The following is a 25,000-nucleotide window of genomic DNA, read 5'->3' as shown; positions in this document are numbered from 1 at the left end:
ACTTTTTAGAACAAATTTATGATACCATAATGCTGATGTCTCAACACAGCCCAGAATAGTGAGAAATAACTAAGTAACAATCAAAACTCAATTTTTAAAATTAGAAAACCAAACAAACCCTAACATCAAAACTTGAAGGCCTGGATTTTTCCTCTCCTTCTACAAGTACATGGACAGTAATCTTGACTGTCTTCTGCCACCCTGCTCCAACCCACTGTCCAAACACAATTTCAAAGCCTTGGATAAATGAAGGCTAAAGCCAAGAAGAGTAACTTTCCTATTGTGTTCATCCTTTCTGAGATAGAGGAATGAAACACAGTCCTACTGTCTCCGTACTATGACTGTGATTTGAATATACCTACAGGATGAAGGGCACAAAGCTAGCCTCTAACATGAATTTGATCCAGTTAACCAAGGTGTCATAGAGGCTTATGGAATTTGGAAGAACTTTTGATGGTTTAATCCTCCTATTTTAATGAAGCTTTATCTTTGAGATGTTACTTAAAATCTGATTTGGCATTAGATCAAAAAGTACTCCGCTAATGCACAATGAGTTCCATATACTGGAGTAGCAATTTCCTTGATACCTTTGCCTTACATGAAATGGACATGGCTTTATAGCTCTGTTGCTCTCCACAGGATGGAAATAAATGCATTTTTTATTTGGTTTTAATTTTTTAAAAAGAGTGAATCATCCCATTTTCACTGGGTGCCAAGTACGAGCAAGTAAACAGGTCATGCTATTAAAACCTCACAAAAAAGTATCTTGAATTGTACATAACCACACATTTTAGGCTGTTAAAAAACACCCTGTATATATAGATTTTCTAAGAGAAGCAGAATTCTTCAAGAGTTGTGATAGTATATGTGTGAATGAACAGGTTTCTGCCTACTAGAAGTTGGATGCTGCTGCCATATTTCAAGTTTTTCAGCAACAGATAATTCTACTTCTTTTCCACGGTGCTTAATTTCTTTAAGCTACAGAGCTGAGTGCTCTGAGTTGTTTTTTTGGGGTTTTTGTTTTTTGTTTTTTTTTTTACTATGGAGATTAAAGGAAGCCAAGGTCTTCATTCACACATCAACATACATTTAAGAGCAATGTGAACTGAGAGATCTGATAGCTTTTAAAAGAACATAAAGAAGTAAAAGGAGCTATTCAGACCACACACACCGAGAGTGTGTGCTCGTTTCTGTATCCAGAAAAGTCATCAATGTTGTCATAAAATAACCTGCAAAACCTTTAAAACCAGGGTAGGCCAATAAGCATAGTGGCTCTCTGATCCCTCCTATTTATTGTAGGATGAACTCCTATTCCTAACAATCAGTGGATAGGCTGAAGCAAGAATCCAGCAATAGCTTTGATAGAAAACTGCTTTTCATAGAATATCCCAACATTTCAGTGCTTTGTTTTGACTCTGGGTAAAAGGTTTCCTATTAAAATCTATTTTGAAAATATTTGACGGTTTTTGTCTACTGCAATATGAATGCTGTATTTTACTAAGTAAAACTGCTGTCTCTTCTGTATATTTACAATTGATTTAATTCTAAAATTTTTACTAGAAGAGGTTTTTTCATTTTAGGCTGGGTATTCTACATGTACTGGGATTACAATATGAAAGGTTTTATCAAAGGAAATTACCTTTTCATCCTTTTCTCTAAATACAGCTTCAAAACTCATTGCATTTCTTTTTTTTCCCTACCAAAAATTGACAAAACTAGATTCACAGTTTTATATTTGAATTATCTCTGAAAAGAAACTAATCTGTTTAAAAGTGTGATTCAGTTCTAGTGTCAAGTGCCTGCTATGAAAATAACATGGAAATTTTCTCTCTGCTGTTGCCACACACATACAGTGCCAAAGATGGGAATAGAAGTGTCACCCTGTAGACTTCCAAGCATAACAAGGGCCTTCACTGGAGAGAAAAAGCAGCCTAGTAGGTGAAGAGAGAGCACAGGTTCAGATCAAGACTAACTGGAGAGAAAAAGGAGGAATATTAAAAAAAAAAAAAAAAAAAAAAGGACAATAAACACACTGCTGAAAACCCTAACTTGCAGGTGTCTAAAATCTCCTTAAAGTTCATGGAAAATATGTTGAATGCTGATTCTTCTAATAGGAACAGAAGTAGTTTACTGGGTTTATTCCAAGTATGATGCATTCAAGGTTATTAAGTAAGCACTTAAACACAAAGTACCCTTCTCTACACAACTTTTGTTTTCTGACAGAGGAAAGGAAATATTCTAATGGATTTGCAAGCTAGATTTTCAAAGTGAAAAAAGGACACTTATTTAAGGTATGGTCATAAATATATGTCTCAACAATACAATTTCTTCTTGCACTACTGAAAGAGACTATCTTTGAATCCATACAGGATGTACTAATTTGTTACCAACCACAACATAAGGTGGCACAACAGAAGCAGCAGAAAAGTAAATTGGACCACATGTTGAACCCCAGTCTCAGCCTACACATAGAATAGGTGGAAAGAGCCCCCTATTGCTCCCTTCTGCTTCATTTCATCAGCATCCTTTATAGGTTTGTTTTATTCTTTTTCACAGTTGTAAGAGTTCAAACATCCCAAGAGCAAAAGAATGTGAGATTCCTTGGACGTTTTCAACGGGAAATTTGGGACGAGTCTTCACCAGAAAAATTTCCAATGTCCCACCCCAAAGGTGATGCACTAAAACAAGAAGATGGATTAGAGCTGTTGGCTAAACAGCAGCAAAATTTGCTGATATATTCAAAACATTCACAGGTCTCTATTCAGTGCCATTTAGCTGTAAGGGAAAAAAAAAAAGGTTTTGACTAGGATAGCTAGATATAAGTGAAACGATTTTCTTAAACTTAATTAATTATCAGAAATACTCAATGTAAGAGAAGAAATACTAAGACTCATTCAATTGTAATTTGAAAGTCAAGCCACCTTTATGAAACCATCCACAAAAAAAACTTCAAATAATTTTAATTTTTTTTTTTTTAATTTTTTTAATTTAAGAAGGAGGTGTATTCCACCTCCTTCTTAAAAAAACAACCGGAAAATTATTACAAGCTACTCTTCCTAGACTCATTTAACATACCTATAGAAGGGTAGTTTCATATAAACATCAGTAATACTGAGGTGTGCCCTATGAAATAACTGATGAGCTGACAGACTGAACAGTGAATGCTTCTTGAATTTTCTACAGGCAGAACAGCAGTCACAATCAACAACCAAGTCACAGAACACTGTCTATTCCTGATGACGAGGAATAGACAGAGGCCAAAAAAAAGGCCTTCCACCACTCAAAAAAATCCAAATAATGAACACTGACAAATTCCCTCCATGTGGTTAACAACAGTATCTCAAGCTGTTTTCTAAGCTCCAGGGACAGATGGTTGAAGAGACTGAGAATGCCTTCAGGGTTACTCACTGCTCAGGGATTTTCTGCTTTAGCAAAGAATACCTTTTAGGAAAGCATATCCACCACTTATGCTATTGTATCAATAAAGCTGATATTAAAAACACAACAATAGAGAGCAGCAAAGACACTCCTCTGAGTCCCTAAACTCCAAATGATCCTATGTTACTCTCATGACAGAACTACCATGATGGCTTACTTGTTAAATAGAAATCTGCAAAATGACAAGAAGAAATAAACATGAGTTTTGCTAATGACACTTTGCACCACACACCACTGTTACTGCAGTCCCTTGAATGGTATTTTCTTTTAACATACACTATGTAGTGTATGCACTTGTGAATTTTACCCACACATCTCAAAAGTCACTTCTTCAAAATACGAACGTTGTGCTGATACCTAAAGCAAACATGGAAAGCTTTCTACGTGAATAAGCAGTGTTGTACATTTTATTTGAAAAAGTAAGGAGCTTCTAAGATATCAAAATAATGTATAGTTTTATCTTCTACATGCAAATAAAAGGAATTTTTCCCTCTTGGCATTGTCTGTAGAACTTCTCTGAAATACTAATGCATACTAGACATACCTAAAGCACATCTGAGGAAAGCACAAGTCAGACTTCAGTCTCATACAGACTTCAGAGTTGTTCTTTGACAAGGTTATACTACAATCCCAGCTGTGCAAACACTAACTAGTATTAGCGCACTAAACCGAAATCTGAGTCTCACCTGTAGAAAATGCCTCACAGAACTCATGTAAACAATGTTGTCAGATGTTAAACTTGGACTCCATGACTACTCTAGGAATTGCACAAAGATCCAGTGCCCCATGATATTTGGATCTTTCTGCTGACAGGCCATTTAAAAAAGCTACAAGAATCTCTCAGTAATTTGCTGGCTGACTTTAAAATCCACAGCATTTCCAAGCAGTGAGAAATTTGAAATTATTCAAGAAAAACCTATAGCAAAACCTATAAAAAGTTAATGTACTCACAGGGGAAAACTGAAATGAAATGCCTAGTAATGATATTATAAATTACAACTAAAATACATAGATATTTTCCAAAATTTAAGACTTATGAAGACAATAATCGATTGTTAATCCAAGCAACCTACTGCAATCTCTCGATTATTCTTTCCATTACAACTAACATTATAGTACTTAATATAAGATTTCAAAGTGTGTAATAGCACCTAGTATCTCCAAAATATTGCTTGTTTCATTTGGAAACTGTGGCCAAAGAAATTCATGGCAACATACTTCCAAATAAGTATTAAATTAAGGGCTAATATATATTGAAGACGATTTCTAAATTGTCAGTTTCACTTATGTGGATTTGTATTACATTATTTCACCCCTTTCAGATTTTTCATTTCTTCTCCATTACAAAATTGTCTATACAAATATAATCTGAACATAATTTTTTTCTTTATGAAGTTACTATTATACTCCACATACTTACCAGCTGTCTGTCTGTATTAATACAGAGTAAATACCTCACAACTTCAACACAAGAGATGAGATTTAAAACACCAATGATGCAACATTGGGTTTAGCTTTTTATGAGTTATAAGGCTTCATTTACATGCATTTAAGTTTTTAATGAAACCCTGTTGACTTTGGGCTGCATTTAAGTTTTTTATGAAACCCTGTTGACTTTGGGCTGCATTTAAGTTTTTTATGAAACCCTGTTGACTTTGGGCTGCATTTAAGTTTTTTATGAAACCCTGTTGACTTTGGGCTATCCATATTTGTCACTGAATTATCATGCCCTGCAAGATATAATAATTTCTATGTGTTGATGTTCTCAATCTCTGCTTGCCCACTTAAATTCAGGCTCCTGCTACATCTAAGTTTCAAACACAATCTAAGAGTTTCTTTTTTCCATCTACATTAGGAAATGCTTCAGCATCAAATAACTCTAAAGGGAAAACAAAAACCAGTTTGAACAAAAATATTTTGAGATAGTATCTCATTTGAAAATTACTTTTCCTCCAAGAGAAATATTTAGCATGATCACAAAAAGATAGTCCTGTTGCCTTCAGGCCCTCCCTGCAATAGAAAAGATACCATGCTCCATCAAGCACAGGAGGACCAGTCAGATCTCTGACACAAATACTTTGTGTGTGCAGCACAATGCCCTCAAAAGGGCTCAGAGGGGAAAGAACCCAGTAAATTAGAGAAGCAGTATAGATAACAGATCAGTCAAATATTCTAGACTATGAATAGGGAGTGCTGCACCTAAGACCCAGAAGCAGCCCCAAGCAGGAGCCCTACACAAACCCCAAGAGTTCTTACAGCAGGCTGTTGTACACTCCGACAGTCACTCCACAGCAGCAAAACCTATTCCAGAACAGCAGAACAAGCCAGTGATCCCTTTTCATGTTAAACCAGCAGCAATCGTTCTTAAAAGCCTTCTGGCAACTAGATACAGAGACAGGGTGATTTATAGATTAAAGTCTCAATAAAGTTCTCAGAGATTTCAGTGAACACCCTATTCCTATACACAATCCTGTTTGCTTACTACTACACTAGGAAGCAATACTTCTAATTTAGCACACCCCAATTTCTGTACAGGTAAAATTAGAGGCTCAAACAAGAAACTGTTGGGAAATACAAGTGCTCCAGTTCCAGGAAGAATAAATGGCCAAACCCATCTTATGTAATAAAAATATAGGTCTTTAATATACAACCATTTTTCTTTTGCTCTAGATCAGGGAAGCTTCACTAAACCATTGGAAAAATCTTTTCCTGTTGAAACATTAACAGCTGTACAATGATAATTTTATCAAGGAAAGAATCCAATTTTATTGGACATAGCAGTTGGAAAAAAAACCCACCAAACAACAACAGCCCATACCCCCCAAAAATTCCATAAGCAAGCCTAGGAAATCATAGAGAAAGGAAAGAAAAAAATACCAAACTGCATTTTGTTGACACTGACCATCACTTTCACAGAAAAAAAACCCCAAAAACTACAAGGTTTCCAAGTGCCCCTGAGGAAACTTATTTCACAGTTACCATAATTTGCCATCTGTAGCTTCCTTCTTCAATGAAATCTTTAGAATAGACTGCATTGCAGATGAGTAGGAACTGTTAACTCTTCATTGTGGGGGTTTTGACAACTTGTGCAAGCTCCTTTAAATTAGAATTTCTTGCATATTAAAATGTAGGTTTATCCTTTCCCACATGAATCATTACACACTCTGTTAGCCTGTTAGTCAGCAGGAACAGACCAGTAGCACTTTGAAAGCTGACTATTACTGTGAAATTATACATTCCAACAATCTGCTAAAACTGAACATGCAGAACTTCACATCTCCATGTGCTATAATAATATGGGTGTGACTGATGCTTCATAGGTTTTATTGTGCACATTATTAGATGAGATAAAGTCAAATACATAAAAGATTATCTTAAAATTATTACAGGTTTCTTTTTTATTTTGGCCATCAGGTTTAAAATCATCACTTAATGATTTATTGAATTATTCAAAAAACACCACCAACAGTTACTGAAATAATTTAAAGACCATTTGATAACTAATATGTATTACAAAAAAATTATTCACCTGCAATCATTTTTAGGTCTTATTTACTTTCTAAATAAACATCTGCATTAACATGATGCTGAGCAGAAATCTACATTCATTGCTTTATTTTCACCTCAATCCTTCATTCTCCATTTGTCTCATTCTCTCATCACTTTCATTCTGCCATGACCTATACAAGGAGATCTTTGAAGAACAATCTGTAGCTAATACAGCAAAACAAAATGCATAATAATGCATTAAAAAAAAAAAAGAAAAAAACCCCAGATTATATTGAAAATGGTGTTTTGCATTATGTTTGTCATTTAACTGTCCAAGTCATGGTCACTTCCCTTTATTCTCACAATTATGATCATCAGCACATTTGTAACAACCTTCATTTTGTACTTGCGTCTAATATACCTACATATCTTCTTATCTTCAGACTTAACAGTCTGTTAAATACACTTAACAGTCTGTTAGATCCACAAAATCGTAAAATTACATCTAAGGAGAAAAACTGCTTCCCACACAAAAGCATTGATTTACTATATTGTTATCATGCCTCCAAGACATCAATTAAAGGAATAAAAGACAAACAGGTAAAACATTGAAAAGGAGAACTGATGGGTTGAAAATAAGGTATTCAATCTCACCAATATCTTTTCCATCCCCCATGTGTATATTTCATCTCTTACCTCTTCTGCAGCTGTGATTGTGCTTTATGAAGGCTTAAACTAAGATCTGCACAGCTGTGTATATATTTATGGCCCAAGTTAAAGCTATAGACTGGCTCTTTAGGAGGAAGAGTGATTTGTCAGACTAGTATAATGGGGGGTGACAATAGCATCATAAACATGCAGTAAAATGGGAAACTGAAAAATTAATCAAACTGCACAACCTCAGTGGATGAGATGCCCAGATACAGCCATCCAACTAATAAAAATTAAATGGAAATACACAAAGAATAGCAGGTGTTTTAGAAAAAAAACCTGATTTTCTTCCTGTAATGAAGGTGCAGATTTATACAAACAGACAATATTCTCCAACCACTTAATACTGACCATTACAGTAATATGATCTAGTAGTAAGTCAAATATAAAACCATAAAGTAGCCAAAAAGTAAATAGTTGCATGGCAATTTTTAAACACTTGCATTTAATCCTACTCTTCTCTTGATTTATGATCAAGGTAGTGTTATGTTCTGTGTTTTCCATAACACACTAATGGAAATGTAATTTACCAAAACACTAAATACACCACCCACCATCAGAATACAATCAAGTCAGAAGCAACCTTTTATCTGTGCCCTTTTTTTGGCTAGAACTTTTTATCAAGTTCTAGTTTTACAGTTACCTTTCATATCAGCATTTTCATTTACAGAAGTAAGTAAACCTGTACTTTCAGCAAGATGTCTGCACATGACACCAAATGCTCGAATTCCAATTAATGCCATGTGAATAAGAACATATTTGTTCTTCTTTCTTCCCTCTTGCCACTTATAATGAGAGAATACTCAAGAATGGAAGGCAGCATAGTATGTGAAGCTTTATCAAAATTTCAGTTTAGAATATCTAATCTGATTGCCCAATTCCCCAAAATTTTCAACTTCATCAGTTACAATCACTGTCACCATCACATATATATTAAAAGGCTGTCCTGAAAGGATGAATGCCAGATGACCCAACTCCATACCAAATTCTGGCTGAAGGCTAAAATTGGTCTCAGAAATAACACTAACCCAGTCAAAGATGAAGGAAAGCTTATTTATAGCATTGCAAGAAAGGAGATTCCTTACCCTTTTTTCAATGGACTCAGACACGGAATGTGCCATCCCTGGGATTCAAGAACTAAAATCCATGCAAACTTTTAAATAAAGTATAGTTTAAAGAAAACAGCAGTAGCCTTTGAGCAAATGGTGTCGTCTTACTCCTCACAGAGCCTAACACTGCCTCTGCAAGGGTAAGAGCAGGAACAGTCACAGATCTTGCAGTCACTCCCTGATACCTTGTGATATGAAGTGCTTGAGTAACCCAGAGCAAAATTTAACTAGACTTAAAAAAGAACTTATTGTGATAGAGTAAAAAATACTCAAACTGTACATTAAATCTTGTTAAAGTTAACTTTTCTCAAAAGATTTATGCAGATCTTGGTTAAGAGGAAAAGTGCAGAAGAAATTGTTTAGGTTAATATCTCTTTCCAAGACCTGATCCTGAGAATAAGTGCATTCTGCAAAGTAGTAACTGCCCCAAACTCTTACTGATGCTTGAAAGCTTTAATATTCTACTGCACTTTACGTAAAATACTCAGCTTAGAATATATACACAGCCTCTTAGAATGAAACTTACAGATCTTTTGTAAGCAGAATTTAGAAACATTGGTGGAAGTCACATGCAATATTGAAAGAGGGATTATGCAATAAAATCACATTTTAAAAAATAGTTCAGAACAGAACATAATAAAGAAAATCAGGCAGCAACTGCTACCAGTAGCCCATTGAGGCTTTTTTTTTGTTTGGTAAGCCAGACCTTCCCTAAGGACCCAATCATGCTAATTGTCAAGTACATCCTGCAGGGCTGAGTACCCACAGTTCCTGCCTGGATGTGGGCCTCTTAACTGCAATGCTGTTCTCTGCCTGATTCACAAATACTGCGAATTTGGGCAAGGCTGATGTACAAGAAGAGCACATGAAATGCATAAAAATTCATGGAGAAAGACTTGGGAGCCCTGGTGGACAAGAAGATGAACACGAGCCAGCATCGTGCCCTTGAAGCAAAGCTTCATTATGCACAACACTGCCAAAAGGTCAAGGGAGTTAAGAGTCTTCCCCTCTGCTCAGAAATGGAGCACGAGCAATGTGCAGAAATTAAAGCATGAAACCCCTCATTCAAACATAAGAAAAAGCGTATTCACTGTGAGGATGGTTGAAATCTCTGGGGACAGGTTGCCCAGAGAAGTACTCAAGTCTCCTTGGTGATACTCAAGACACAACAGGACATGAATCTGAGCAGTCAGCTCCAAGTGGTCCTGCTCTGAGCAGAAAGCTGGACTAGGTGACCTCCAGAGGCACCTTCAAAACCCAGCCACTACTCTGATATTTTGAAATAAATTAAAAAAAACGTAGGGACTTGAGAAGCTGTTCTTTACAGCCCTGTATTTCCAGATATCTGGACTAGACCTTAGAAAAGTAATTTTACAAAATCAAAGCCTACAGGATTAATAGTCTACAAACCTTGCCTGATCTTTTTTGCTTCTCAATTTTTGCATGCTATTCATTTTCTTACAGTACATTGTAAAATCCGCCCTATATTTCCACACATAACAAAAGTACTAAATACCATTTTAAGGTACTGATGTTAGCAGAATTAAGATGCTACCTCTTTTTCACCTCAGTAGGGTAATATATTATGCTCATCAATCACTCCTATTTCCATCTAAAGAGAACCAGCAAGTGCTAACAGAAGACTGCATCAGCTGGTTTTACCTTGGACACAAAGTACTTTGTTGGACTTTAAAAGGCAAATTTGGCTTTGAGTCATTTGGCTGCTCTTGGGCTTTTTTACTGTCAACAGTGACACTGTTCAGCCATTTTGTCTCAGAAACAGCTGATTCTTCTACAAGCCAGAAATTGATTCAAAGCATAAGGTTAATTAAATACAACATGCATACAAGGGTATACACAATAATTTAAACATCCTATAAGGGGGACAGTCCCTGGAATACAGGGGGCAGGGAATCATGCAATGTGGAAAAGAGTGTATCAAGCTCTGGTATTTTTAGCTTTAATCCTCCCAGAACTGGAATTCCCACCTTGAATGGAACAGAGATACAGCATTTCTCCCTTCCCAAGTCCCCACATAATGAAATCAACTACACTTGGTATATCACTGTAATGCGTATTGCTACTTGTTTCTCTTTTCAACACAAAAAGGACTACTTGCTTTTACAAAAAATGAAAAAAATTCTGCAGAGTCAGAGGAGCAGGGGACAAAAGTGCTGAGAAATTACACACATTTACCAATCTGTCAAAAATAGAGCATTTAATTTATAGATGCCAATATGTACAAAAATATCTAACTAGGAAGAGCATAAACATAAGCTTGTTATGGATAATGAACTGAAATTGCCCACTGTATAAATAGGGAAATACTGCTGAATCAATACAGTGTTGGGAGAGTGAGCAACACAGCCTCCTCACTTATTCAACACTTCAAAGCTCTCAGAAAAAGACTACCCAAAGTCAATTTAGAGGCACTGGTTTACAGGTAGACGGTGGCAATTGTGATCTTTCTAAGGCTTCTGAATTAACTCCTGACCCCAAATTGATTCAAGCCATAATCTTTTATGAGTCCCTTTGAAAGCATCTCTTCACCCCTGAGTGGGTTTAAAAATAAAATAACCCTATAAAATGATAAAAAAACCCCAAATCATTTTAGATCATACAGGAACAAATAATCAGAGATCAGGATAGAGTAAGAAAACCAAGCACTAGAGCCATTACAGATATGATTCTCTTTCAAAAAGAGTTGCACTCATTTTCTGAGTAAGTGACTCTTTTCCACCTTCAGAGAGTCCTACATATGAGCAGTGAGCAGTTCTGCAAGCAATTGATGCCTGCCAGACAATATGGCCACTTATGTGGAACACTTAGACCCTGCTGTCTAAAAAACATCCACTCAGTTCAGTTTTCCTCACTTAGTCCCTCTTTTTTTTCCCCCCTCTGGTCCGTTTGAACAGCCACAAATATGCAGATGGATCTTCCTTTCACAAGATCCTCCTGCTGTCCCACAGAGGACCTCTAGGCTGAATAGCTCAACCCAGGAGTTGAAGGTAGACTAATGCCTGGATGAAATTCTGCATGAACTGATCCATTCCTGAATGGATATTGTTATAACCTTTGCCACCACTAAAAAGTGACTAAACAGGACTCACTGGCCGTGATTTGCAAGGTAGATCAGCAACTGGAAGGCTAACAACAGAGAGAATCCATCACAAGTACGTTGTTCCATATTTGTGCTATCTCTAATAAAGACAGGAGGAACAGAAGGCAAAGAGTGGTTGAACACAGAAGATTTCCAAGCATGCAAGGAAACCTGGCCACATGGTTTTGTGCAAAAATCTAGCACTTCAAGAGATAGTCATCAAAATGGCTATTAAAAAGCACCTCCAACATTCTTTGAAAAGGCACAAAAAACAATTGGTTATGCTAAGGATTACTGAGGTTAAGCAGAAATTAGAGTAAAACTGTAATTTGTAGAACCTGATTTAAAATGGCACTCACCCTAAAAGAGCACAAGGTTCTACCAAAAGTGAATTTTTTATTGCCAGTGACTATTACATGTTCCAAATGTTTCATAATAGTGTCCTACAGTGCCAACTAGAAAAAGAAGATGCTCATTTTTCTGTTGCTTTTCTTTATCTCATTATAGCCTTGACTTGCATAAAGGTGTTCTTTCATCTCAGTCAATGCCATTATTTATTTTTCTGTGTTACCTTATGCCTCAACCTGCAAGCCAATTTAATAAACATCAATTCTGGAATCAAGGCTCTACAGTCAGATAAGTTATAAAGCAAGAAGATGCCATAGCTTGACTATTTGTTCATTAGAGGTGGCAGGAGAAATGTCATGCCCTGACAGCTTGATGAGCAGAAAGAAAAAAAATAAAACTGAGGAATATAAGCAGAATCTTTCTTAAAGGTAGATAAAGGAGTCTGTGACAAAGTACAAGCCTCTTGATTTGCAAATCAATGTCTTAACAATTAAGATATTTTTCTCTCTCTTCCTAGTGATAATATTTAATGCACTTAATGTTGTTAAAAAAACCCCAAATACTTCACAGTTAATGCATAATACTGTTTGAAATTTAAAGAAAATATATGTACAGTATGTCTCAGCACCATCATACAATAGCACTGTAATCCTGCCCCAAGCAAAGAACTGCATAATAACTAAAGACTTCTAGTCCACCTTATTGTGGTGTTTTTCTTTTGTGAAAATGGATCGCTAAAAACACTGTACCACAAAGTACAAATCAATTAAACAATGCACTGTTGTTATCTAGATAAATACAGTATGAGGAACCTCACAAAATTCAACAAGTATTAATCAGGCCCTGCATGGACTGACCCTTTCCACCAGTACCACGAGGCCTGGAGCAGCTGGTTAGGAGCTCTGTGGACAAGGGTAGAGGGGCCCTTGTGGATGCTTGGCTAAAGATGAGCCAGCATGGGACTCTGGAATAAATGAAGGCCAATAGCCTAGTGGGCTGTAGCAAGAAAAACTGTGGGAAAGTCAAGTGAATGCACTGGAAGGCAGCCAAGATAGTCAGAGGGTGGAGAAAACAGGATTTGAGAATATAGGAACTGTTCAGCCTTGAAGAAAAGAAGGCTCCAGGGGGCTTAGCAGCAGAGCTCCAGTTCTACAGGGAGGCTGTTGAGAAAACAGAGCCAGGTTATTCATAGTGGAAGGTTGAGACACACCCACCCTGCCATAAATAGGTGGTTGCAACTGGATGAAGGGGAAGGTTTCACCACGAGGATAACAAAGGTTCAGAATCCAGAGAGACTGTGGAATCTCCATCCTCAGAGATTTTACAGCTCCAGACAGCAATGATCTTAACTTAATGCTTGCTCTGCTTTGAGCAGGCTCCTGTGATCTCTTCCAACCTGAGTGATTCTGCAACTCTAAGTCATAAACCCAAAGAAACTCTTTAGATAGAACAGCAATAAAATCCTTTCTGTGAGATTTATATAACCCTTGTACTGCTAATGAAGCTGCCTTTTCAAATGTCTGAAGAACTGATTTGAGGACTAATGTATTTGACTATGGCATCATCAAATTAGGAGAAGAAAGTTGCTCATTTCTCTAGCATTATTTAGTTTGGAGAGGCAATTTAGCAAAAAGCATCATTAATGTTGTATGAAGAACAGAAACATCTGAATCATCAGCAAATTCAAGCAGTAGTTTAAATAACCTGCTAACTCTCACATGCTCCACAGATTGGTCACTCTCAGGAAATAAACAGTCTAAAACACCAATATATCTCCTATAAACAGTAAAACAACATGTATTCTAAAGAAAAACAAATCATTTACATGGAGTAATTTCACCCCAAACTGTGCCACTTCTTTCTTATGGGATACAGGAAGGATCACAGAAATGACAAGACAGGAAGTAAATTTTGAAATGTTCATTTTCTCTAAAAGCATTTAGCTGAACATTTAGCTCTAGTTGCTACAGCAGTGATTTTTCTAGAGCTGCTTGCTATACTACAGAAGTAAACACTATATTCAAGAATCACCCAGAGCACATATGTGGATATTCTGCAGGAAGATAACATAACCCTCATTATTTAAGTGCAAAATACTAAGGTTGCTCTTAAACTTGAATTATCACTGACATGAGTTTTGCCTGAAATATACAAAAATAATCTGGCATGGGCTTTTCTGTCCATGCTTTAAGGTTAGTTATACATCAATTCCCCAAAGACAAAGAAAAAACATTCTATATGCAGCCAGTAACTCATCACCAAAACAGTATAGTTCACAAAATGATAACTGAATGCCTTGTCCTGACACTGGCTTGCCTGCAGCAAAGCACAGAACACACCCCTCCACCAATACACAAATGTACTGCCTTACATGATGTGATGTTCTTATTGACTTCAAGTACCCTCCTTACTCCTGCTCTCCTGGAAGTCTTATTTTTCAAGGAATCATCCAAGGGATAACCACATCCCAAAGGGGAAAAAAATACCCCACCAAAACATACAAACCTACAATAAAACAACCACCAATGAAACCTAAAACTCAAACATATCCTTTCAGACACTCAGTGAACACTATTCCCATCAGAAATCAGAAGATGATATTTACCTGGCATAAACCTTGCATTAAAAGGGGACTGAAGTGCAGCAGCTAAAAGATATCACAATAGTATTGAGTTGGCTTGGTGAAAAGGAATTAAGTACATGTATATTAACCATCATTCCTCATTGAATCACTTCCACAACATGTTACCATTTCTAACACCAAAAATGAGTCTCTGATAACAACTCTTGCCTCAAAGCAACAAATATAATTCTCATCAATATTCTCCTGGAGTAAATAGAAATACTCTGGATTCCTTAGAAGAGAAATATAATTATTTTGCTCAACCACCAATGTTCCTTTCCTCAAAAGAAATAAAAGGCCAAGCTCATTGCCCTAAGGCTTTGATTAAAAATCAATTGGGCTGTTCATGCACTTACAATTAGCTAGTTGCTTAAACACTGCTGAATTAGCTGCAAAAAAAGGTAAAAATGAGACCAAAAGTCTCCCTTTCACTCTAGAACAATGAGCTTGGTTATATATTAGTTAGGAGCACTTATTTTCTAAGCTGGGGCTCTACTCAGAGTAAATTCTCCCCAAAGAGCAGAGATCTCTTGCAGTGACTGTGAGAGCCACGTTTTTGGATTTTTAGCACAGCATTTATTTCCTTGTCTTCTGGTGGGAAGCAATGAAGCAAACTGATTTCCAGTAAGCTTTATCAAAAGGCAATCAAAAGCTCAGCATCGTTACCAAAAGCAAAATTGCATTGATTAAACAGAAAAATCATTCTAATAAAAACCTGATAGACATGTAATTGTGACTTTCTTCTGTACAGAGTAGTGAAAAGAAAAAAAGATAAAGATATGTTAACAAAAAAAACCCCAAGAGACTGAAGCAAATATAGGCAAAACTACAATTTAGTTCTGAAAGTGGTATTTGAAAGTCCCAGTTAGAACAGGTTTTCCATTCTTATAAGACAGTAGATGCTACATGCAAGGTATCATCAAGTAAAATCAACCTCACTGCACGTTAATTTAGTTTAACTCCGTTCTTAATCCAACTGGATCTCTGCTGGCAAATTTCTTTATTTTGCAAATTTCACATATAAAACTGCAGATGCATGAAGAGTTTTGAGCAAAGAGTTTTCTGAGGACATGTTGCAGGAAAACAGAACTGAATTTTAGGTCAAGAGTTCTTGTAACCAAAATGTCTCACTAAGCTGAGACGTTACTGTGACTGGACAGCTCTGGGAACAGGTATTTGATATTTGGCTTTTCAAATACCCTGTAGGAAAAAAAGGCAGCATTCTCACACATGTTTTAAAAGTATCACCTAGTGGACTAGGTGTTCATTGCCACATCATAAATCAGAAAAGCTAGACCAAAAGGGCACTGGTTTCATCTCCAATGCACATTCCTAGCATTGCCCTACTTGCCTATGCAAGTTGTAAGACCAACTCTGGATAAGACAACTAACTTGGGATTGAAAACAGTACCAAACGGGCTCATTTAGGTAACTGTGGTTTATATAAAGAGTAATGAAGAAGTCACACCTGTCTTAAACTTTGACTGCATTTTTGCTTTTTCCAAGAATTTTTTTATGGACTCAGTTTGAATGCCTAAACCAAAACACAAGAGGTCCTTTTTGAGGACCTAAAAAAGGTCCTCACACTAAAAAAAAAAAAAAAGACAAAAAGCTAGACTAACACAAAGAGCCATGGGTAAGAACTTAATTCAGCTGTAATCTAGGTATTGATTTTAATTATACTGCTGAGGTAAATTATACAATCAGAGGATGGGCACAAATGGCAGATTTGGCATCAAAACAATGCTACTGGCAGAGAAGGCAAAGGAAGTAATAGCAGGAAAAACCAAAAATGCTTGGCTTAAATACCATTTAAATACCTTTTGCCAAGGGCAAATATATCTTTTGTGAAAGCACCTCCATACTCCTTAAACACCACTTGTGCCATTTGCAAAGTGTTCAGATTCTATATACAGAGTATTTTAGTCACACAGATAATGGAGCAATGGCTGGAGTGCTTTACATGGCCTTGGCATAAATCAACAGCTTGTGTTCCACTAGGACTTATTTTGCCTTCATAAATAATAATGCAACTAAGGATGAAACTATGTTAAGTCTATCTAGGAACTAAGTTTACATCTTGCAGCAAAGAGGTAGTAAACTGCCTATCAAAAACTCATTTAAAGAAACACTTTGGATTCCAACCCAAATAACTCCCCTAAACACGTACAACAGCATCAAGCATCTGCTTGATGCATGCTAACAAAGCAGCCAGCACTTTTGAAAGTGGTAGCTTCCAATTTTACTTGTATGTACATAATTTGGGTAGTATAAATTCACTAGGGAAAAAAGGGGGTTATATACTGAACCAAGGCTTAGAGATAAGAGTTTTCTTTTTGTCTCCAGGACAAGGCTCCATCTGCTGTCTTCACCAAAGAATTTGTCCCTCAGACAATGAGATAAATAGCATCTCGGAATAAAACCCACTTACCATAAATAAGTTGTGACAATGCTCCCAGAAGTACGCTGACTCGTGGAAGTATCCACATTACTCCTTCCTCCCTTCTGCACCAGCAGAAACTACAACCTCATGGAGAAGTCACCACACCAACCCCCCCAAACTTTATCCCAAGGGCTCCTCCCCTTAATGCACGCCAGGTGTGAGTGGTTAGCTGAGGTGGTTCCACCACCTCCCCTTCACACAGCTGTACCCACTTTGTAAACCAGCTCTTGCTGTCTGAAATAAGTTACAGCAGAGAGGGACTCCCAGAGAGCCCCTCCTCCCACCTGCCATACCTCAGGGAAGATGAAACTCAGCTGCTGTGATTTTTCCCGTTATTAAAAATGTCCACATTATCACAAACGCTCTTCTGCTGTGCAAGGAGCTGCTCCTGTCTTTGATTCCAAGGTGGGCAAATTGCTGCAGCAGGGAAGCAGGTAGGAGTGGCACAAGGTAACCACCTAAGTACACTACACTAAGTAACATCCATCAGAAAACTGTTAACATAGATGGCAGCATCCAATTCTCTTGTTAATTACTTGACTGTAAAACTTAAAGAGCTTTAAGTTGACGAGTGTTCTCAATGGAACAGACATAATTCCCTAGGAAGGGAATATAAACACTCTAAAAATGCATACTTCTATGTACAATGTAAATTATGTTTTCCATGTTTCTACTTCTTCTTTCCCATCCCCTCACAGACCAGAAAACACAGAAAACATCTACAAGATTTATATCTCTTCATGTCTCAGCACCTTCACCATAGAAATAAATGTAGAACTTAACTTTCCAAGACTTAAATAACAACAAATATGATATATGAAACAATATTTAGAACTAAGAAAAATGTTATTACAGGAAAATATGTGTAACTATTGTTGAAATAGAGTATATTTCATTAAGGTGAGACCATTTTCTATTACTACTAAATAGTCTTTACTAACTACTAAAAACCTGACAAAACACAAGAGGAAAATGAAAAAAAAAATTCAAGTATGTCACATATTCTCTTGCTTTTAGCTTTAGTAAGCAAGAGGAGAGGAAACATTCAAAAGCATTATTTTTACTATTTTTAAATGTTTTTTCTTCTCAAATGTTTCTAAGCAGCAAGACCCAACAATGTACTATAAAGAAGTTAGTGAAATAGGATTGATTCAAGCAGCGGGATTTTAAGAGATGCTGTGAGAAAAACACAAGGCAATGCTTCTAGTGACACCGTTTTTTCCATTAAATAGCAAATGGATATTTAAAGAGTAATACAGTGTTTTAAGTAAGCTATTAATAGCTAAGTTTTCCTTAATAAAAGCTAATCTCATTGTTTGCATTGTGTGCTTTTTTTAAGGACAAATCAGGAAAAAAGGGTCATGTTGTACTTTTTATATAATAAGGTGAGACAGAAAAATATTCTTCAGGTTTTATATGGGAAGAAAAATGTACTGTCATGTTTTCTTCCTATTCCCTAATTTTTTTCTCCTGCTCTATATGCTGTATTGGCAAATGGAAATAAGAAAATGACCTATTACTTTCTCTTCTCTAACATCTTCAGAAAAGAGCCTGATTTTTTTGATTTTTTTTTTTTTGCACTGGGTAGAAAAGACCATCTATTTCTCTCCTACACATTAACCCATTTAAATTTTCAAGACACATTTAGCTGAGCTTGGAAATCTCATTGGGGTTTCAGTATATTACAAAGCTCAGATTTTAAATCACGACTGAAAATTTGAGTTCTCTTGAGTCCTGGTTGTCTGATTACTCACACTCACAAACTATTTTTACAAATAAGTCAGAGCAACTGTCTTGCTCTCAGGCAGTTTTGCTTTGGACTCTATTTCCCACATGCAGGATGAGAAAGATTCCACCTCATTTGACCCCCTTCATGCACACCTGGTGTGAAGAAAACTTTCCTTTCTGACCACCCAGGAGCCAGTCTGGCAGCCACACTCTATCCAGCAGAGACTTCAGCTGCTGGGACTGAGGCCCTTCCGCAGCCGGAGATGACAAATGTTCCATCATCCAGTGTAAAACTCCCTGTCCCAGGGAGGTACCTGGGCATTCCCACCTGAACCTGAGTGAACAGGAAACCCACCGGGCTCCGTGTTTCCTCAGCTTCCTCCACTGGGTCCAGAATGCACCTTGGAGAGAATGAGACCCTCAGCACTGAGAAGACCAGAAGAGGAGGACCAACAAAATGCCATCAGGATCCACAGAGTGGTGATATTTTCTCTACTTAATCTCTCTGTCACTCTCTTTTCTCTCCTCCTCTCTTTTACTATTTCTTTCTACTCTCCCTCACACCGGCTGTTAAATAAAAATCCATACTATTGACTTCAGCATATGGTTGTGCCTGCACCTTAATTTGGGCAGAGACATCTCTCTAATAATTTTAATAACCAAACCTTAACAGCACATAACATCTGCCCTTGCTCTCTTGCTTCAGCACCAAAAATTTATTGGACTGCAACACAGACTTGCTTCATGTCAGTTACTCTGTACAAAACCAAACAAAAAACCCACTCAGAGTAGTCTGGGAATAAAAATTATGATAAAGGGATGTGAACAGAACATGGGGAAAAAACTGCAGCTTTCGCTGTGCTGTAGAACAGATGAGGGAAAAGGCAGCTCTGCATCTGCTCTGTGAGTCAGCCATAGTGTGGATTGTATCAAAGATGAAAGTAACAGCTGAAAGCAAATTTCATTAAGAAGCAAGGTAACAAATTACTACCAGACTAGGGAATCCCTAGTGCATTTCCCACAGACAGTAAACTTGAGCTTTTTCAGACTCAAAGAGTCAAAAATGAAGGTTGAACTGTGAGCTGTTAGAAGGTAACACAGAAGCTATTTGGATCACTCAGCTGATCCTAACAAGGTATTACAATAGGTTATCTAAATCTCATAGTAATTTACAGAAAATGATCCTGGTTTGGATGACAGCTGGCCTCACAAAAACTTCATTTCACCTTGACTATTTTACCCATACATTGCTGGCAGACAGAACAAGACAAAGATGCTGATAAATACAAAGAGCAAACAAAGAATGATCCTTCTTCCTTTGCCTTTGAATCTTCTTCCTTAGGCTGTTCTTGTGACACACTGTGTGTTTTAAACATCAAAATATTTTTAGGCCTGCAATATTTTGAGACAGAAAATACAAAACTAGCACAAGCAGAATGTAAGGAGTATGTCATTGTTCTTCTCCTGCATATTTTTTTTCCCCCCAGAGCTTTCATGTATGCCAATGTTGCATGTCATGAAGTACTATAGTGAATGTCACAGTGTGTGACAGAGTTATGTAATTTTCACATTTGGAACAGTTGCTCTGTCTGCGGCATAAAGTATTTTTTTTAATGAATATACATCTAATTTTTAATAAAAATGTTTATTTGCACAAAATGTGGTGAGCAGCATGTATATCCTGATGCAGAGAAAATCAGTATGATGTGTAATATTAAGTGCAGTTAACTGATTATAGCTGGAGCTGAAGTTTAGGACTTCTGAATTGTCTTCCGAGCTATGCAAGTAATTACAACTGGAGTCTGTGGTACTTTACAATATTTCAAGGAATCCTGAGAAACAACTAATATTTATAACATAATTTAAGACCCCAAGTGAAAGGCATTTTTAGCAGTATGACAATTAAAAGTTGCTGGTTAAAAAAAATAATTCAAAAGTCATTAGTGGCATAAAAAATTCAGGACAAGTGTGAAATGACCTGGGCTTGTTGTTTCTGATGGAAGCCTTCTCAACCATGCCATGTAAACATCTGCCCTGCTAATAATTTTTCATAAAATCATAGAATAATTAAAGTTCAAAGGGATCTCAGCAGGTCACCTGCTCCAATCTCCTGCCCAAAGCAGGGTCGGCTGTTCTTTAATCCTTCCTAAGAAGTCATTAGTCATCCCCTCAGAGCCCAGTTATCAAAATGATCGTGAATTGTTTAGTAACCTGATTACAGTGATTAATTAATCAAGCCTGAGTTTTGCTAATCCAATTACAGTACTCTCAAAGAACTCAAGGCGTGCTCGGATGCACAATGCAGTTACTCGTGATCCGGGGCAATTCATAACATTTTGAAGATCAAGACAGTGTGGTTTATTTAGCAGTGCTTTTGCTTAAGGGACTGTAGACATAGGCATTCTCTGTTAAGGAGCCAAAGGGTTTAACACTGCCTGTTGATTGTATAGAGTGGGACAGAACGCTCACAACAGCTTCTCTATGGAGGGGCAGCCAGGGCTCAGGCAGCCATCAGGAAGAAGGAATTTTACTGCAGATCTAAGAGGGAGGGTGCAGCTCACTAGAAGCAGCTCATGGTTTGTAACACAAATGGGTCACAAACAGCACAACTGGCCACAACTGCATTTTAATGCAGCGCTGGTAGAGAGCAGCTGGCCCTGGAAACATGGATCATCACTTAGAATGTATTTCCTCTGTGCACTTTAGGAATGGCTATGAATGACAGCCTCTTTCACTTGAGCAAATGTGTATGTTTATTTTGGGGAAGAAGAACCACAATAGGAAGAAAACTGAAATTATCATCTTGTCTGATTGACCACAGAATTCGATCCCCACAAACCATCTTCTTTACCTCAACATGTTCTATGTTCCATAAGGTCAGTACTATTCTGGTGCTCCAAGGAGACAATACTATTAGCAGATAAAAGTTATTAAGAGACAGCTTCTATAAAAGAGTTTGCAGCTACTTACAATTAGTGTACATCTTTGCCTAGACAAATTGCACTGATAGGACTCTCCTGGCATAAAATACCACTGCCCTATTGCTGATCTATGCCCCTCAAATGATTCAGTCCACCAGAATCCAAGCCATTCTTCCACCAGGATTCTGATGTTCTGTTTATACAGAGTTGCTTTTGTTCTTCAAAAGGAAAGAAAAAGGCAATACACAGAAACTAATGGGATGATAAACAACTGCTTATTTGAAGTGGCATTTAAATTTACTCTCTAATCCTGCAACCACTGGGGAACCAAACAATTGCAACGAGATCACAAAAAGCAATCATGAATATATGGATCTCAGTCTAAAGGGAATACACCTAGGGGAAGTACAGTTACTTACCATGCATGTTTCATAACTGAGGGGTTTGTACAGACAGGAACTGAAACATTTGTTAAACTATATTTACCAAAAACATAAGTAAAAAACACACAACACTAAAACACAATACAGAGTTGCAAGTTTTGAAGAAATCTACAGCATAATAGGGGAAAGTTTAATGCATCCTAGCCAAGATACAGAGAAGGTGACAGAGAAGCAAGCTAAAAATAAAACTGGTGGGTGGCAGTGTGGGCGGGTGATTCCACTGGTTTAGCCTGAGAATTTTTCCAAAAGCCATGCAGAAGGTCTCAAGTGCATCTAGTTAAAGCCTAGTTTTAAAACTGCTAACCATTGTTATATCTGATATCTGAAGAGGTATTTTTGTTGGTTTTGTTTTTTTTTTCATTGTTACATCTGTTGACTTGTCTCCTTTCCTTCTGTCAGATACACCCCACCCCCTACTTTATCTCTCCTCCACTTCTAAGTGTGTGCCTGTACTGAAGGCAACCTCTCTGGGTATCTGGACTTCAGTGACAACAATCTGAAGTATCTATATTTAAATAATGTTTTAAACTATACTATACTTCATAATAAAACCACAGCAACCTGCTGTTTTTCTTCTGCTGCTGGGATGTTTACAATTAACCAGAGCATAATGCCATCATGTCATCCTACTCCTAAATTCAAGGCTGTGTGAAAAGAGCAGAGAGGAATGCACTACAATGCATGCATTATAGGCTCCCCAGCCCCCAAGTTTAAGAAGGCTACATTCAAAATCCTCTGCTGTAATACCAACATGATTAAATTACTATGTTTAAAGTCTATAAGTTTATAAACTGTACTGAAATAATTTGTACAGAATTGATACCATTTCTCTTCACAAGCACAAAACCGATCACATTTTATCATGAAAAGCAGTATTTTTCATTCATTATACAATGGAAACAATCTTTCTAATACTCTAAGCAGGTAAATGTTATATATTTCATGCATATCCTATGCAGTTGCTGAGTGGGGACACAGCAAAAATATCACTTTCTGCATCTGTAGAATTCCACCAGGCAAACAATTAAGCAGTGCTTTGACTCACTGGGGTACTTTTACCAAAATTTCCAATTTCCCACCTAACACAATTAATAAAAGTTTATTTTAGGTCATGCCCATCTCCATTAATGTAACTATACTTGCAGCTTTATACACCATTCATAAAACATCCCCATAAAGCCAGGCACAGCAGTGATACTATGGCTTCCCTGCACAGTCATTCTGCCCTTGCAGACTGGGTCTTCTACAGCCATAATTAAATTCAATCAGCACTAATTTATCTTGTATTTCAGCCAAAATTATTATACTGAGATAGGCTGGAAGGAGCTGTAGGGCTTTCTTTATTCAGTTATTACAGGAATTGCATTTGTTTCCAACAACTAATAAATGGGAGTCGATACAGCTACAGGACAATCCAGTGGCAATGATGTTAAGCTATGCAGATTAAAACCATTTCCAGATCTAAGTACAAAAGGCACTTAAGAGAGGTGGAAATACACATTTTCAGTCTAAATGTACCATTAACAAATTCAACCTTTCATTAACTAGGGCCAAACCAAAGACTTCCAATCTGTCTTTAGTTCCAGAAAGAAAAGGATTTGTCAGCACAATCTGTAAGGGTCACACCGTGAGAACTGGAGATATCTGAACTGTAGAGTCTGGCAAATTCTAAAAGGGACTAAGTGAGAGAAAACAAGCCAGCATCAAATGTTGAACAATTACTTTGAAATTACAAATAGCCTTGACTTCCGAAGTACCTTGCCCGGTTATTCTTTCCACACATGCCTAAAGAAATTAATTAGAAGTAAAGACAACCGCATATAAAAGTATAAAAAGGCATATAATTAAATACTTCACAATTTCATCATGTAAAAATAAATTCAATTATATTAAATAATGTTATATTTTGATCACCTAATGTTACTGCTATTTTCCTGTACTCCCAAACTACCTTAATGGATACAGAATTATTTTTCAGCATCTATATTACAGTTCTCTGTGGAGCTATGATATATATGAGGATCTAATCCTGTTTTCTTTCCTTAAACAAATTTAACATTTCACATGAAATCCATTTTGCAGAACATCTGTTTAATCTTCATTATTAATACATGATCATCACAGATCTCATTCTGTTAGTTTCTGTATGAAACTAGTATCATGCAAGAAACAGCTTATTTATGAGAATTTCAACATCTTAAGTACATTCTGTCCTTCTCAAGTCCTAACACTTTTTTCTAACCAGATGATCAGCTTCCTGAATTGAATTATATTATTATAATATCTGAGGTAATTTTGCCTCTGAAATTGGTGTTTAGACATTGTAAAGTATGATTAAACTTACAATGCAATGTTGCCTTGGTACAGGCAGAAAACCAAACCTTTCTCTAAAGCCTCTTTTTTCACCTCTACTAGGTGAAAAAACAATAATTTCAAAGAATGTACTACCATTAATGCATGACATTTATACCTCATTATGCTAACAATGCCTTGTAAATAAATTCATAAACAAAAAATATACAAATAGCTCCAGTGAATGAAAAGAAGGCACAGAGAAACATTTCCCTATTAACACCACACAACACTACATTAAAGTTGGGCAACCCTACATAGCATCATGGATATTAAATATATTGAGTGGATGTGT

At 36.8% G+C, this 25,000-nt stretch overlaps 1 protein-coding gene across 12 annotated transcripts in view; it reads right to left on the bottom strand.

Annotated features, from left to right (window-relative positions):
- GRID2 (glutamate ionotropic receptor delta type subunit 2) overlaps positions 1 to 25,000 on the bottom strand; it is an 809,145-nt gene that overhangs the window by 598,173 nt on the left and 185,972 nt on the right. For 2 of the 12 annotated variants that reach the window (XM_064416957.1, XM_064416958.1), the window contains exon 1: positions 17,250 to 17,448. The exons of 9 other annotated variants lie outside the window; for them this stretch is intronic. Coding sequence is in view for 1 of the 3 variants with exons in the window: in XM_064416956.1 (XP_064273026.1) it covers positions 17,250 to 17,307 (58 nt within the window). In the remaining 2 variants the exon portion in view is untranslated. Of the gene's footprint in view, positions 1 to 17,249; positions 17,452 to 25,000 lie in introns of those variants that run through there. One more of the 12 variants, XM_064416956.1, reaches the window with a different exon arrangement.

This window comes from Passer domesticus, chromosome 4 (genome assembly GCF_036417665.1).
Source record: "Passer domesticus isolate bPasDom1 chromosome 4, bPasDom1.hap1, whole genome shotgun sequence".
Taxonomy (NCBI): domain Eukaryota; kingdom Metazoa; phylum Chordata; class Aves; order Passeriformes; family Passeridae; genus Passer; species Passer domesticus.
The sequence above is the reverse complement of the archived record's forward strand: the minus strand, read 5'-3'. Positions and strand labels throughout refer to the sequence as shown.